Below are 18,260 nucleotides of genomic sequence, written 5' to 3' on the forward strand. Positions count from 1 at the left end.
AAAGTGCTGAGAATAAAAATCTGACATTTTACAATGACCTCAAAGTATTAGAAGAAAATAACATGACAATGGATGAATCACTGCCAGAAAAAAATACCACATCTTAACAATTTGCTTCAAAATTTGAAATGGCATTTCCGAATGGACACTCAGGAATCAATTCGGAAGAATCCTAATTGGATTGTAATGCCATTTTCAATAACGTCAAAACAACCAGCTCTCACTGCATCAAAATATGAGGTAATTCGGACAATCACTGTCAGATTACCATTTAAAAGAAAACTGTTTTCAGAATTTTGGAATAAGTTCGGGGAGGATTTTTTCGACATTAAGTTTAAAAAGCAAATTGGCCTTACTAGCTATTAGACATATCTTTGTGAAAACGTCTTTTCGTGGTACAAGGCTACGAATACTAAATATCGAGCTCATTTCGACACATAAGATGATGCGTCTTGAACTTACTTCTGTAACGCCGGACATTCATAAACTCAGTCGCAAGAAGTAGATGTAATGTTACAACATTTTCAAATATCTTAACAAACCAATTCTTATATCATTTTATAGATTTCAGTACTAAATAATATTGTGTCAAGTTCTTTTTTACTATAGTTTTAAATAAATAAATAAATAATGCAATTTTATTTTCTTCATAGATATTTTATTCATAATAGACATAATAGTTTTTTTTATATATATATATATATATATATATATATATATATATATATATATATATATATATATATATATATATATATATATATATATATTCAGAACATAGACAGATAAAACTTAACACACTCGGGGTTCCACAAGAAATTTTTGCTTCAAAAAGAGTTCCGCGGCTGAAACAATTGAGAACTGCTGTAATAGGATACTTCCTGTAAACATGGAAAACTGTACAGTTATCCTGTATTTCATAGTGTCTGATGAAGCAAAAAGTTAGTTGCTGAACTGTAACACTTATTCAATTTGCTCAGCAAACAATTAGTGTGTATGTAATTATATACAGAGCAAAGCTTCTACTTTGGAAAATATCACAGATAGAAAACTGAAATTTGGCACAAATGTAGGATTTGTGATACAATTAAAGGCAAAAGTCCAGAAATTAAATTTTCCTCTATAAGAGGAAAAAAATATACGAAACTTGTCCCTATTTTGCACATTTTTTGAAAGTGGGATGTATATTATATGGAAGTGGGATTTAATATATTTAATGATTTCTATACAACAAGTTGCGAAAGAACATTACTTAATAATGTACTAAGGATGCAAGAAGCAAGCCACATTTTCAACTAATTTGAACTTGTGGCGTGAACCGGTGAAGGTATTTAAAATAAATATTTGTTGTTAAAAATAAGATTCAGTATATTATGTGACACGACAGCTGTTTCAGGAATCAGTCATGCCAACCTTCAGAGTGAAGACAATCCTCCACTTGCTCTTGGTTGGTGTAGTCTGATAGATGCTGACACCTAGCGGAAAATCCACTGTAAGACCATGTTTGCTGATATTACGTCCGTTCGATATGTAAAATAAAGAGTAATGCGGACGTAACTTTTTTCTGCATTAAATTTAATTGTGTGGTATATTCGAGTCAATAAGTTTTACAGAAAAGAAAATTATTGCATAAATAAAAGAAGTTTTGTGAGAAAAAAAGTGAATAAAGAAGTTTGGCTGTTAAAATCCATGTAAATTACAATCAAAATCCAATGATTTTTTGTGAACGCTGAAAGTAAAGGAAGCAGAGTGCAATTTGAACTGACATTGTGAGAAATTTAATAAAAAACTTATCATATGTATATTATACTGATTGAATAATTGGCTTCTCATTCCATAAAACTTCGTTTCAGGCAAGGAAGGCTGATTTATATATAGTATAGTTAGAATCAAAATTTAATAGAAATTCCATGTTCGGAGTTTTGCGACATTATTTCTAGTTGAACCAAACAAGAAACATTTCTGTTATGTTTGTTCACCCGAGACCTATATACCGAATTTCGTCACTTAATAAAATAATTATAAATTATCTTGCATATCAAACTTGGTTGTCTATAAGCTCAGATAGGTGCACGCATCGGAATCAAATTGCCACATGGCCGGTGGTTATAATAGGCAATTGTACCCCGTCTTGAAATTGCTTGAAATTAAAATTCTTTTCGGCTCGATTATTCTCAAATTAAAACGATTATGGCCTAATCGGACAGATTCATGCCTTTTGATAGTTAAATGATAGCTCTTCGGAGGAAGGTACTGTTACTTCATGTGTAGCGTGCACAGATCATATGTTTGGAGAATGTATAATAAATAAAAATATAGTTTCTTGTGTAAATGATCAGGGGACAGATCAAAATATCTTAAGAGAAAGTTCAAGAAATAATTTGGCAATGAAAATTACTAATTCTGAAGACCTTTTTATGCATAAAAAGGCCCTTCAGACCAGTAACGTTCATGAGCGCGAGAAAGGGAGTAACTTGTATAGTAAAACCTCACGTTCATCTGTTATTGGGAACTAGTGCAAGTACTTGTATTTCTAGTGTTTCCAATTTAGGCAAAGCATAGAAATTCAGATAGTTGTTACGACAGACATATTTGTAGTAAACCAATCAGATGAGAGGATGAAAGTTTTTCGATTTCAAGTAGTAACAACGCAGATGTATAAGGATTGATCCAATCTATTTCTGATTCTAGATTACGTGTTAAATTCGAAAAACACTAAATGGAAACTATGTATAGGTCTATTCAAGTCCAATTACAAGAGATACCTTGGGTAGATGATAAGAACAGAATACTTTTTTAGTTTTCTTTTGAAAATTGATTTATTGTTCCAAGCTACATTGCACCTATAGAAATTACTCTTGTTTTAATCCTTTGGAAGATGAAGCTTACAAGGAATTTCGAATTTTGCTTAATACTACCAATGATTGGTCGGTTATTTGCAATAAATAATCTGTTGCAAAATTTCGTTTATATAATAACAAGAATGCATCTTATGCAGGACAATTTGGATTGTGTCATGAGAATCCGCGAACCCTTAACAGTTTTTGTGCAAGAAAAGATTAGTATTTTAAACGTTTTAGGAAGGAAATATCTGAATCATAAATATGTACGGTGATTTCCAATTCGGGTATCCCTGACGTCAGAAATTTCTTGTTCCTTTTCAAGTACCTGAAAATAAAACTCGGCTACTAAGAATTTGCTCGATCATACGGCAATTTTGAATATAATACTTTGTTTGTGTTTTTGGTTATCAGCAGGTAAAAACTCCTTATAAATCAGGCGTGTTTCGAAATGGAAAAGGAACATTTCCCTGAGAAAGTAATGTTACTAGTAAGAGCTTATATACTGGTTATTTGTTATGAGCAGAATATTCACCATTCAGTTTAGTATAAATTTAAAAACGACACAAAAACAATATAATCAATAGTACATAATTCGTTTCTTGATCAACGAGATAGTCAATTACAAGTCACAAAAATGATGGTTTCAGTTTGTCACGAAACTTGTGAATTTTATAGTACATACATAGCACGTCTTCAGTGTATATGGCTGTTTCTGAATTTTAAATAAACTTTAGAAGATGTGTAATCCTCGTGTAAAAAAGGTTTACATTACAGTATCAGGATTTAATAGTTCCTTAGTGCTAAATTGTTTAGATTACATTTTTTATAAAACATTGTAAATTTATTGATTGGCTTGCATCTATAAACAAACTCAAAATCGAACTGTTGGTTGGCAATCCGTTTCTTGTTTCTCGCCAAGTATTCGTTGGTTATTAAAAGAAAACATATGTTTTCCTATTTAAAAAATCTTTCAAAACATCACCTATATAGATGTTTCAAAGTAGAACAAAATTTCTCTCCAAGTCTTCCATTGCACAAATCTTCATGAGGGATCAACGTCAGCTTTCTTCTATGGCAGAGGTCCTAGAGAGGGGAGTGAGGGGAGCAATGCTGCATCTAGCGGTAAGTTTTGAAGAACTTACCCGTTGATTGAGAATAGACTACGAGTAATTACAGACTTCAAGGGTCAAGTTTGGGTGTAGCGAAATCTGCAGTCGGTGGAGATTCGTCGGGGTCACTATGTAGATGGAGGTTCATGACTGCGGGCTTTATTCATCTCAAATGCTATTAGGGAATAAAACAAAAGGTGAGATTGACATTACCACAAATGTGTTTACTCCTGAATTGAATGTCTTGTTGAACGTTATTTAAATATTACTTAAGATCATTTTTTGACAATTAAATGATGTGAATATGAGATACAGCTGTAAGATAAAATTTCTTCTGTGCAGCAACCTTATCCGCTATGTAAACAGAAACTAAGAGAATTCGACTTGTTTATAGATGATCTTATTGAAAAGGATATAGTTAAGGAAATTAGCAGCTTCCCTTATGTATCGTTGTGTATCTTTGTATAACAGAGATATAAGACATAAAGGCCAGTTGTTAACTGCTCTCATGTTAACAAGGTTGTAGACTCAAGTTTCTCAACTCCATATGATGAATTATCAATAGTAAATATAGGCAACCATAAGATTTATTCCCGGTTACATCTCAAGATGTCAAATTTTCGACGCCAGCTCTCTCCTAAACCTAGAATGTCAACTGTTTTTGCAATCCAAACTAGGTTATTTGCATTTCAAAAAATGCCAATGTATTTTTGTCATTCAGGATGTGATTTAATTAGTGTATTAAATAAAATATTTAGTAATCTCATTGATGAAAATTTGGATATCTTTGTAGACGATATTTATATTCATTTGAATGATATAGATTCACAAACAAGTGTTAGAAAAGGTTTTATCTAGGCTTTAAGAATATGGAATTACACTTTCACCTCCAAACACATTTATATAAGAATAAAATTAAGTGTCTGGGTTACGAATTTTCTAATGGAGATCAAAATAGATCCTGAAAGAGCCGACATTCATCGTGATTTGAAGAAACCTAATAGCAGACGCTCTTTGGATCGCCAAATAGGGTTTTGTTCATATCATTTGACATTCCTACTTTCATATTCTGAATTATTTGCTCCTTTGTATAAGCTTAAGTCTAACAAGATTTTTTTCAAATGGTTGAAAACTGAAAATGAAATTCTTGAGAAATTTAAGGATGTAACAGTTGATAATGTTGTCATCAAAGTTCCCGATTGTCGTGAATCATTCATAACACATGTTGATATTTAAAAGCTATAGTGCAATTTTGTCTCAATATGACGAAAATGATCATTCAAAACATATTCTAGCTTGAGGTTCGAGCCCTCTGTCTTGTGCTTATGAAATCTGACATGTATTTGTTTACGAAATTTACAGTATTTCGTGATAACTCGTCCTGGATTCTCATAAATCGTAAGACAACGTAAATATTGATATTTAATTGAACGCTTAGGCAAATATCAATTCAATATTGTTCACTTGAGGTCAAGATCCAATCACTTGGCAGAGTCTTAAGTCGTGTTTAACAATTTACAGAATTTTGACCTCCTTCAGAAGATATCAATGAGTTTGAAGAAATAGAAATCGTAGTTTATATGTGAACTTTTGGAAACACTGTTTATTTCATGATCATTTATATAAATTGCATAGAAACGATCAAAATTTGAAAGGAATCATTGTGAAACTTGAAAATGGACAGCAGGTAAAAGACAAGTATCTGAGAGAATATGTTTTTTAAAGCAAACTAAAGAAAAGGCGAGGCCTTAGAGTTAGTGTTTCATTGTCTTTAAAAATTTCTATTCTCTGCTTTCATCAAGATGAGGTCGTAGTTGGTGGTCACAGTGGGATAGCTCGTACGATTGCCAATAAAAGTTTCCAGATATACCTGACCCAATATGTTCTAATCATTCGATTATATGTAAGGGAATGCAGCATTCGCAAGCAAACGAATGGCCGAAATACTCCGAAATATGACCAATACCATTCTAGAAAAATATTATATCCGAACCTAACTTATTGTTTAGATACGACTGAACCATAGACGAATAGTAAAGGGTTCAAGTATATTTTGTCTTAAGAGATGCAACCAGTAGATTTAATTATAGAACCCTTGAGAAAATTGGATTAGAAAATTATCAGAAACTTCACGAAAATTTTGTTTCCTATGGTTATTGCTCTAAAATTACACGTGATGACGGAAGTCATTTTATAAGTATTACGTTCAAAAATTTCTTTTTAGTAGAGGGATTCAAAACAATATTACATCAAGATATTTGCCGATTTCAAATTTTGTAGAACGTCACAATAAAATGGTATGACTAATATTGCGTTTGTATATTAATCAGAATCAGACTAAATAAACTGACTACATTGATCAAGTTCCATATAGAATGAGTGTTAGCTTAATATCCCAAACCGGCAACACATCGAGAAAAATCTTTTTGAGAAGGAAAATGTATAACCAGAAGTGAAATAGATTATAGATCTTGGTATTTTGGATTCAGCTGCTGGCAAGGATTCAAATACAGAGATAGTTGATGCAAATATAGTTGCAGCATGGACAAGAAAAGAAAAATGTATAATCAGAGACGAATACTACGTAATCTATCGATTGGCAAATTGGTCTTGGTCAAGAAAATGTTAGAGGCTTCTTTAGAGAAAGATTCAATACGAAACTCGAAATTCAGCACGATGTATTGTATAATATCTTAAACTATCTAACTAAAATTTCAGTTTGGTTGGAGTCAATTAACGAACCAAAATATAGGATCAAACGATGTGTTATGAATATCAAGAAATATATACATTTTTGGATTTTACATGACGACAACGGAAACAGAACACAAAATTATGGAAAGTAAAGTTATATTTTACTTTTAACATAAAGAGAACTTAGGTACAGTGTAAATATGCTTTTTGTTAGGTTGAGGTTGCGTTGGAAATATAAATAAACTTAGTGTGTTTGCACATTCCTGCAGGAATTGTCTGTCAAGGAGTAATTTTTGGTAATGTGCAATTGTCAATGAAAAAGCGATTGTATGTGATGAGTATGGGGGTGTACAATTGTGGCCCCATGTCTGTTGTCTTCAGTCTAATGACGTGCCTTATCATTCTGTACTATGGGAAGACCTGAATTATATCTCAACATATCACCAAAAAAATGTGGTAAAAAGAAAAGTTTGTGAGAAAAGAGGGTGAGATAAGAAGTTTGGTTACTAAAATCCGTGAAAATTACAATTGAAATCAACGATTTGTGAGAAAGTTAACCACGAAACTACGATATGTATAATATATTGAATACTTGGCTTGTAATTTAATAAAACTTCGTTTCAGGCAAAGAAGGCTGATTTACATACAACATGTTTAGAATCAACATTTAACAGAAATTTCACGTTGGAGTTTTATGACATGCTTCCCAGCTTAACCAAAAAAAAAAGAAGGTTCGATTGTTTTCTTCGTTATATTCACTAGGAAAAAGCGAAATGAAATCTTTAAGTTTTACGTCCCGCGGTTATGCCGGCTAGGCTAAAGGAGATGGTGATGATGAGAAATGAATAAAATAAGGGTAAACGGGAGAACCCCGAGAAAACCCAGGCACGCGGTGTTTGTCCACCTCAAAGTTCACTTGGCGCAAACTGGGATCGAATCAGGGATGTGATGCACTAGAGTTGAACGCTCTACCACTGAGACACCGCTCATATTCCCTACAATTGCTATTCAAATTGATAAGGCGTTATTTATAAAAGTTTCCACACAAACCAAGACTTATATAGCGAGTTTTGTCACAAACTAAATTAAGTTTTAAAGCATCAATCACTGTACATTATTATTTGTTTACGGTTTATGTATTAGAAATTCTTACATACCCCGAAATCCTACAACACATACAAAAATATTCTGATTCTTCTATTTTGAATGTTTTTTTCTTGTTTTTTTATTATTTCGTTCCGACACCTATATGTATTTCTTGTGAAATCTATAATACCTGTGTATCCTTTGTATTTTGTTTAATGCACTACGTACTTTGTTTAGGTTTGTTTTTTAACAAAGATTTGGTTGTAATATGGTAATTTCGTAAGAGGCAAGCTACAAAAAAGAATACTAAATTATTATGCATTTGAACTCAGTTGTCTTTAAGTTTCATTGAATAATCAAATGATTTCATTGTTTTATTAATTGTGATTTTCGTTTAGAGACATTTCCAATGTATAGGTATAAAATAAAAGTCTCAAAGTGCAACTTACAATATTCGTTTTGCATTTGTGCTCTTTCTCCTTCTCGAGGATTTATTAGTTATTTAAGTTTCGGAATTCTGATCTTTGCACGACTGCCGATTGAGTGCTCATGCTACTGGACTATTCTGTCTATTCTTTTGGGCATTATGACCGTTTTCGTGGGTGTTTGGATTGTACGTGTGGGCGCTGTGACCTTTGGAAGGAAAATTTGTTTTACTCAAGTTTATAATACTCTTTGCACTTTCGGGCATTTTGAGTATTGTTGTGCAAGTTGTGATTATTTTAGCCTATAAGTATTCTGACCATTACGGGCATTTTGGCTTCTGGGCTTTACGAGTGTTTAAGAGGGTGTTCTGACCATTTCAGAAATTGGGCGTTCTGTCCGTTTCTTTAGGTGATCTGACCGTTTTGTGAGCCATGTGACCATTCGGCGTTCTGATTGTAACTTTTAAACGTTCTGACCGTTTTGTGGGCGATTTGTCCACCTTGATTGTTGAGCATGTGATGTTGGACGATCTCTCATCTGAATATTTTTTGTTGGTCGTTCTGACTGTTTTGAGGATGTTCTGATCGATTTTGTATGCGATTAATTCGAGTTTTAAGTTCGGTGTTTTGATTGTGTGCGTTCTTTCCTACGCCCAAGTGAAAAAAATAAGAGAAAATGGAAGAGTTCCAAGAAGAACCATGCACACATGATTTTTGTCTACCATTTGGCGAAAGCTGAGATCAAACCGAGGACCACAGGCACAAGAGGTGAGTGCTCTATTACTGACAAAGGTGTGACTAGAGGGACATCAGGTCCCTCTTGCAAAATATTCTAGTTACGCCAAAGCCACTGCCGCCTCCAGCCAGAAACACGTCCGATGTCTAGGCTGCTAACAGTCAGGCAACAAACGCACTGCCGAGTTGTTGGTAGTAGTGTAATAGGGAAAATTTAATACTACGTGAGAAGCAGTAGAACAGCGAAAAGTGTTGATGTGTTATCTGGTATCAATCTCTACATTGTAAATAAGGAAGGTAACTATGTAGTAATATTAAGTGGAACAACTGATGTGGTCACAAATGAAGGTAGTGATGCTGTGAGTAGGATTAGAAATAAACTCTGTGTTTTGAATAAGTGTAAGGTAATAGTGCTAAATATCTCTTACCGATATGATCTTATTAAAGAGTCGTGTGTCAATAGAGCTATTCAAACCACTAATTTAAAACTAAAAGCTACGTGTAAACACTTCATGAATGTTGAATTGGTGGATGTCAGTAACTTAGGTAGAGAAATGTATACTCAACACGGTATGCATCTCAATCAAACTGGCAAGGATGTATTAAGTACAAAGATCTGTGAAATAATTGACAAGATCATAGCCATTAAATTTGAAAGTAAAAAGGCAATAGCGATGCCGTGGTCTGTACAGGAAAACCCAAGATACCCGACTCCATGAATGAATACAAAATTCCATGGGGCCGGGTGGAAACTAAGTAATAATAAGTAATACAAAAGTAGAATCATGCAAATTTAGTTCTTTCATCACCGAACTTATCGCAACTAGGCCAATCACCTAAACTTACATAATTTCATTCTGTTATTATCGCGTATAAATTGGAATGTAAACATTAAGTACGATAATTTAAATGCCAGTGATACATTTAATCTTTTTTAAACTAAGCTTCTAAATATCTTTGAAATGTGTGTTCCTAAAAGAATGCTCCGGTGTAAATTCATCAAAGAAAACCAAGTCAAGTAATAGGTCGTGGTATACTCCAGAACTCTCTGTTATGAAAGTTAAAGTAATGAGTTATTATAATCTATAAGAACAAAATGACTAATGAAGCCAGGGATATTTATATGTCAGAAAGGAGTAAATATAAATCTGCAATAAAGACAGCAAAAGCAAAATTCAATGGAAATTGCATTGAAACATCATCGAATAAATGTAAAACTGCATGGAAGATAATTAACGAGGTAAGCAATAATAATAATAATAATGTTACTCTGTCGCCTGATACCCTTAATACGTATTTTGTTACTTCCGTAGAAGAAATCAAGAAAAGCAATGTGGATACTAATGTTAATATGTATCACTATTTAAGTCAACATAGTCCATTTAATAGTTCTTTCGTGATTAACCATGTTAGCCCTGATGACGTCATAGAAGAAGTAAAAAGAATGAAGACTTCTGACAGTAAAGATATATTTGACATATCGAACAATATTATAAGAACTGTCATTAATCACATTGCGAAACCCCCTACAGTATGCTTAAATAAATGTTTCTCACAAGGTATATTTCCTAAAGCACTTAAAATATCTAAAGTTATTCCCATATACAAGACGGGAGATCGTTCGTGTTCGTCTAATTATCGTCCAGTATCTCTAATTCCGGTTTGTTTTCTAAAATCATGGAAATTATTGTTAAAGATCAACTATATAAATACATGACTGAGCAAAATATAATTCTGGAAGCTTAATTTGGATTCAGGCCGGGGAAATCCACAACAGATGCAGTGGAATTGCTAACGAAACTAATATATGAAGTTTTTGAAAATAAGGGTTTTGCTTTAGCGACATTTTGCGATTTAAGTAAAGCATTCGATTGTGTAGATCATATAATCTTATGTAATAAATTAGCATATTACGGATTCCATAGCAGCAGTTTAAATTTTGTAAAATCCTATTTAAATGAACGTAAACAGATAGTTAGTGTTAACAATGTGCATTCAAACATAGAAGTTAAACACGGGGTACCGCAGGGTTCAGTTTTGGGTCCGGTACTATTTTTAATAATGATAAATGATTTACCTTTAAATACGAATGCCACATCAATTCTATACGCGGATGATACTACCCTACTTAATATAAATACAAGGTTTGAAGAAGTATATATGGAAGTTCAAGGCGCACTATCAGAAACAGTGACATGGTTTAAAAGTAATAGTTTTGTCCTTAATCGAGACAAAACAAAAAAAAAGTAACTTTTATTCTCAATCACTGCGATGATAAAGAAAACTATGATGAAACTGAGGTTAAATTTCTTGGTATATGTATAGACAGCTAACTAACCTGGGAAAAGCATGTAAAATATGTATGTACCAAGCTCTCCTGAGTGCTCTTTCTGTTAAGAAAACTAAAAGATACAATCTGCATTCAAACATATTAGAAGTTAAATACGGGGTACCGCAGGGTTCAGTTTTGGGATTCCCCATGAGTATTTAAGAAATTCATATTTTGCATTTTTTCATAGTATAATTTGATATGGTATTTTGCTTTGGGGTAACAGTAGTCAAGCACATGATGTCCTAGTTTTGCAAAAGAAAGCTATCAGGATTATTGTTGGAACGCATGATAAAGAACACTGTAAAGAACTATTTATCAGACTTAAGATAATGACGGTAGTTAATCTATATATTTATCAACTGCTACTTTACACTAAACAAAACCTTGCTAATATGACATTGAGAGACGAACTACATACATATAATACTAGATGGTGTAAGAAAATTGATACACCCTTTACTAGATTATCAAAGATCAGAAATAGCTACTTAGTTTTAGGAGCAAAGCTGTTTAATAAACTAACATCCCCTATACAGCAGCTGCCGTTCAAGGTTTGTAAAAGAAAGTTATGTGATTGGTTAATAGCAAATCCATTCTATTCGATTGAAGAGTTCACTGAATGTATAGAAACTGTATCGTAATTTCCAGTCATTCTATTTACAAATATTATTAGGCTATTTATTATACTAGTAACCAACAACTGATTGTTTGTATGTTATGATTATTTTTTCTTCCCTTTTGTTTTATACAGACCTATATATCTATTTGTATATCTCATTTGGACGTTGTCTATTGCTTGTAAAGCTCAATGACAATAAAATATTCTATTGTATTCTATTCTATTCTATGTAGTGAACTCAGTTGACAGTGTTAGTGTAAAATGGGAGTCCTTTCTGATTTTTAAAGAGGTCAAGTATGTTTTGTTATTTGATGCGAGCATGACGAATGTGGCAAGTATGTTATGTGGTTGTGCGGAACAGTCTAAAAAAATCTAGACCAAACCACATTCATGAAGAGGAACAATGGTCAGAAGAAAATATTCAGTAAGAGGGCCCGCCGAACATTAAAGTGGATTGTTATATAGAACTCTCCTGTTGGTAAACAGAACTCAAGTACCCTGTGTCGTAAACATAGTCTGCTGCAAGTTATGACATGGAGATACGGGATCAGGTTGCACGGGCGAAACCACTGATACCGTTTAAGTACACTGAACATGCAACATTAACCACTGATGACTGGAAACGTATGATATGGTTGAATGAATCAATGTTCAGCTTGTTTCAAACAACACGCCATGTCTATATGCCCCAAAGGATGGTATGATTCGCAAGTGTCTCCGCCCAGCCGCTAAACATGACGGAATCTCTGTGATGCTGTGGGATGCAATGTCCTGGTTTGAAGTGGTTCCTGTGCTCACGCTTCACTGCCGCGATTATGTTCCCATTTCAAGGGACCACGTGCACCTTATTGCTCAGATGTTGATTCCGAGTAATGTCATATTCCAGGATTTGTCCATTTACATAGCTGGAGTTGTTACAGCATGGTTTGAAGAATATCGGGACGAAGTTGATCATCTTCCCTGGACGCCCAATTTCAGGGCTGTTGTCCGCTATGGGAGCACAAATCCGGTGCAGATTTCCACAATGGTCCTTTCTCACGGAACTTAGTGATACACTGAAAGTTGAATGGTGTAATATTCCACTCGCTACCATTCACGGCCTACAACTTAATTCCACGTCACCATCAGATTTATTTTGAAAGCAAACGGCGGTCCAACGTCATGTTAATCTGGTTAGAGGGACTTTTTCAGATAGTTCCATTATTCGGATAACCATCTGTACATGTATGTATACAGAAAACACAAAATACACCATATCGAAAAGTAGAAAAAATGCACTAGTAAGAAAATACATCTAGAATCAAAACTTGAAAAGACATCCACAGGAAAATGAAAATATGCATACGCGAGGAACAAATGTATTGCTTAGATGCAAAGTAACCTAAATATAAAAAATGAAAAAAAAAAAAGGATCAATCCCTTCATTTACTTCTATACATGGTTACTTTTCTTAAAAATATTTTTGTAAAGAGTGTATTATATGACCATAAACTGCATAGTTATTGTGCTGATTACCAGTATAACAGAAATATGAACTGTTCACGAGATGCTGAACTTCAAATTTTAGACTTAGGACGCTTAGTAATCCCAAACGTTATAAAATACTTCAAAGAATAAACATAGAACCAAAAGAAAATAACCCATAAACCAAACAGAAAATACCCAACCGAAAAGGACACATAGTCAATATTCAACATCAGAAACCATACATAAAGACTACACAAACATTGTGATCCAGAAACACAGACATGTAGAACAGGAAAATTATAGGCAATTTTAAAATATACGCCTTACCACGTACGTCAAACAAATTAATAAAACTGAGTAATAATAAACTGAAATTTGTCTGACGTCAGTATTTGTGTAACCCAATAATCTATAAACAAATAAATAATATTTACGTAAGTGTTTTTACAATCACAAATACAATCAAACATTAACTGATAATTGCGTCGTACTTAAAATAAATATTTGAATTCATACTATATGAATTTAAAATTATTCATACCTGTTCTGAGCATATTCATGTTCTTCAGTCTTCGTGGTACGTGAAATAGCGCCAGTCGAAATTTCATTATGTTTTTTCTGTACAGCAGTGTTACCGGTTGAGCCCTCCTTTCCTGCACTCACAAGATTAGGATACTTATCACTGGTGAGAGGAACATTTTCAGGAATTTCACGTGGATCCAATAAAGACGTCGATTTCTTAGAATTAACTTGAATGTTATCCGAAGTTGTAGCGAAGGAAACATTCTCATTCACAATGGTTGTATTTCTATATTTAGTTCCTTCAGTGGGCTCCAATGTTTGTCCTGAAGTGTTATTTTTCGTCACAATTTGAGAATCCCTTTTGATACTATTAAGAATCTTTGCACTGTTACAAGGGCAAATCGTTTTCTTATGACATTGAAGCTGATTTATATAGTATTTAAAATCTGCATATAGGATACAGTGCTTGTTCTTCGTTATACGATCAATAACCATCAATGAAAAGTGTTTATTTATGTTTTCCAAACAGGAAAGGCAAATTTCTTCAATACATATTTCACTTTCACTTTTTTCTATATATGATGAAGCTGACGAACTGAAGCTGGACGTAGAGTTTTGATCTTTTAACCTTCCAACTTTATTAGAACAAACGCAGGTAATAGACGTATTCTTTTCAATTCTCTTCTGATCAATATGTTCAGTTTCTAGGAGTTCATCTATTGTTTCGTTCTCAAACGTCAAGCCTGGTGAACATAAGCTCGACTTTTCCGGAGAACTTCTGAAAAAGATAAAGGTATATACTTTATTATTGCCAGACAACAAGAAAAGAAAGCACGAACGTCTAAATCTTTGCAAACTTTTATTAAATTTTCCGTCCACATACAGAGGAATAGTGCCAGAAGAGCGCAGAATGTTATGTCATGCCGGAAAAAATGGGTAGGCTCCGCATCAGTAGCTTCGTGTTTGTCAATAGGTTTGGTATTAGCGTTTCTACAACTGTCTCATTTTCACGTAGTGTCCTTTGCCTGATCACATTTGATTAGTTTTACCTACTACGATTCACCTGAACTCTGGGTATCTATTGTTAACTGAAAGCTTGCCACTTGTCACCCATAATAACGTTACGATGATACACAGAAATACTGTGTGCCGTGGTAACATAGTGGTCTGCCTAATATTGTATTCACTGTGTTGACAGCCATTCGAAACAAGTTTTATTATTATTATTATTATTATTATTATTATTATTATTATTATTATTATTATTATTATTATTATTATTATTATTATTAATTCTCTTGTATTCTTTTCACTTTTATTTAAAACATGGCCATCTCGCTATTTGCTTTAAAGCGGTGCCGGTACGTGCAAAAACAGATCGGCAATTTTATCTCAATTCTCTCTCATGGAACAGCTGGTAGGCGACTGGAATATGACACATGTTCATCTGCGTTGGCATATTTGGGTTCAAATACTTTGCATTGCTGATGTAGGACTTTGAAAAATTCTTATAGCAGCAAAACAAGATTTCTTATTTCAAAACATTGGAGTTTAGTGGGATAGTGCATAATGAGGTTCACTTGTTTAAAGAATTAGCAAGTTCGAATTTGAAACGATATGGAAAGGATTGACAAGGAAGTGTATGGTTTCGTATTTTGTAATCTTTAGCGTTCACGAAACGTTGAGTAAAGTTTGTGAAATTACATTATAAGAAAAATTATTTCAAATGCAAAAACTATATTGTAGTAAGACAATGAAACCGCACTAGCTTAGAAAGAAAAATAGAGATGAAGGACGGAAGAGAACTAAGTTAATTTAGAAGAAGCTGAGAAGTCCAGCAAGTTCTTTCGAAGCCTCTTCAAAGAGCTCTCAGTAAGTACTTCAAGAAGTTAAACATGCCCGATGTCCGGCGCATTTCAGCTCGCCACGTTGGATTAAAAAGGTAGGTCAAATTCAAACGTGTCACAGGTGGAGGTGAAGTTGACCGAGTGCAATCTGGTCTCTACAACAGAACCAAACAGTTGTAGAAGTCGTAATATCGAGCATAGTCATAAGCACGAAGATACTGATGTAAAGCTTAGAGTTGTAATACCAAAGGTGTGACATTGGATTTCTGGAATTCGACAGAATCACAGAAAGAACACTGTTGGCTGATTTGTTGAGAACAGAAATAAATTTTCTTTACTCTGTCACCGCTTTACCTCGTCACCAGTATGCATAACAGAATTTAATCATTGTAATGAATCTGAAACCATAAGTGTTCATGAAAACTCCAAGAAACAATGAGTGTTCATGAAAACTCCAAGATATATTACAATGGAAAGAAATATATCTGAAAATAGAAGCATTACTAATGTAGTACTTTAAAAGTAAATTTAAAAGGAAAACGAAAAATAACGTGATGCATTGAACTCTACTTGTGTAAAATTCCTTGCTACACTAAATTAACTCTATAGGGGCACAGGAATTACTTCAGATGAATGACGACTCCAACGTGGTTTCCTAACCATTTCAAAATTGATTTCAGTTCTTAATTTCATTTTGAAAGGTAACATATTTCAAGAAGAAAAACATGTAGATCGACACTATTTCAAGAAGAAAAACATGTAGATCGACACCTTATCTTCGCTAGCACCCCCAGGAAGGGGTCGAAAGAGTAGTGATACGTAAAAATAATCGAAAACGGCTTATATTAGTGACGAATTCATAGTTTTCAGAATCTAGAAGATGAATACTGACATCCCCGACACTGTTTAATTCCATGTTCAGCCTCCATCGGCATTGTAGATGAAAAGGGGGAAAATAAAATATTCAAAATGACCGAGAATAGTATCCACAGTTTCGGGATCGGGAAAATGGCTGGCACCTTTGAAATAACTTTTTGAACATATAGTATCTACCTCAAGGTGCATTTTTTCATGTCACTTCGATTCAAGTTCGTATTCTGGGGAACACGGTTGTTTTAAAATTTATGCCAAGAATAGAGTTCTTACAGATTATTATCATTACAGTTTCAATGAAATGCGTATTCTAAGGGGAAGGGAAGTTCAAGTTATTTCCCATACATCTATTTTTCCCGTGCAAAGAACGTGTATATTAGCTTTTATTTCATGGAAATTCCTGTCTTTAGTCATCTCAAACCTTCTTGAAAGAATAAAAAAAATACAGACGTCCTGAAGTATTCCCATAGGAAGTGCAGAACCGTATTCTAATACTTTTGTCTTGATATCCTTTGTAAACCAGGAAAAAATGCCTTTCTGGTTTATTTGTCTTGGAGAAGTATAGTATTTAACAAATTTTGCTATTAGATATAAGCCATGAACCCTGTTTGTGAAATCAATAAAGTTATCGACTCCTCTGCATGTTTGCTCTCAGGAATAGCAAGAATATGTTGAATGGCCTCGTTCTTTCTAAAGGGGCAATTCTAAGAATGTTGGTGGTTTATGAAGAAAGGAAGGAAATGAGAAGAATAAAACTAAACGGAGCCCAGAAAACGTCTTAATTTCGTCAAACATTGTCATCCTTGTTTTCAAGTTGCATTCTAAGGAGGAACCAATTGAGTTTCATTGTTCTTCGTTGTCACCACGATTTTATAGGCTACGTTATCACAAGCGAATGGAGGCTCCTTACTAAATCGGCCATTTTTGAAGGGTTTATCCATAAATGTTCAGTTGGCGTAGTTGCATATGTGCAATTATTATAAGTTATTGTTTCGGGTGTGTTATATATTATTCAACTATATTTCAGTTTTCTAAGCTTTCAAAGTTGCCAAAAAGTATAGCCAAAGTATGAAATTTGTGTGATATTTGACATCTGGTGTCTCTCAACGTTATTGCTTAATAATAAAGCCATTAGTGATCAGCCAGTACGATTAATTGATGAAAATGTTATATATTAGTACTATTTACCGCTTAGTTTACTTTCTTTGTTAATATATCGTGTTCCTGACTGAACAAGACGGGAAGACGGACTGAACAAGATTTTAACTTTATGGCAACGTATAAGCATAAAAAAATGAAACATGATATCTTTCTGAAATTGCCAGTGTATTCCAAAATCGATAATAACAAATGTAACGTTACGTATATTTCAAATGTGAGTGAAGAAAAACTGTTAACTAATATCAATGACGTATGCGTACCTTCTCCCAGAGACTTGCCGTTTCACAAGTATATTAAGCGAAGACACGAGCTTGACCTAAAAGACATCGGTAACTATGTAGACTTAAACATCCACCCAAGTTTATCGAACCATGATTGGTATGAACTTTTGATATAGCCGTGGCATCCAACATGAACACATGAGTTTAAACAAGATATTATGCCTGGAAAACCTTAATTTCTTATAGGTGGTAATGCATGGCTAACATACTCTAATACCACATCAATTCTATACACGGATGACACTACCCTACTTAACTAAAATACA

At 33.7% G+C, this 18,260-nt stretch overlaps 1 protein-coding gene across 2 annotated transcripts in view; it reads right to left on the bottom strand.

Annotated features, from left to right (window-relative positions):
• Nucleotides 1-18,260, bottom strand: part of LOC145680944 (heat shock protein 110-like) — a 241,511-nt gene that overhangs the window by 27,518 nt on the left and 195,733 nt on the right. For both annotated transcript variants that reach the window (XM_081752153.1, XM_081752152.1), the window contains one exon: nt 13,852-14,610. In XM_081752153.1, the coding sequence (XP_081608279.1) occupies nt 13,852-14,610 (759 nt within the window). The remainder of the gene's footprint in view (nt 1-13,851; nt 14,611-18,260) is intronic.

The sequence above is a fragment of the Thermobia domestica genome, chromosome 3, assembly GCF_964235325.1.
Source record: "Thermobia domestica chromosome 3, izTheDome1.hap1.1, whole genome shotgun sequence".
Lineage (NCBI taxonomy): Eukaryota > Metazoa > Arthropoda > Insecta > Zygentoma > Lepismatidae > Thermobia > Thermobia domestica.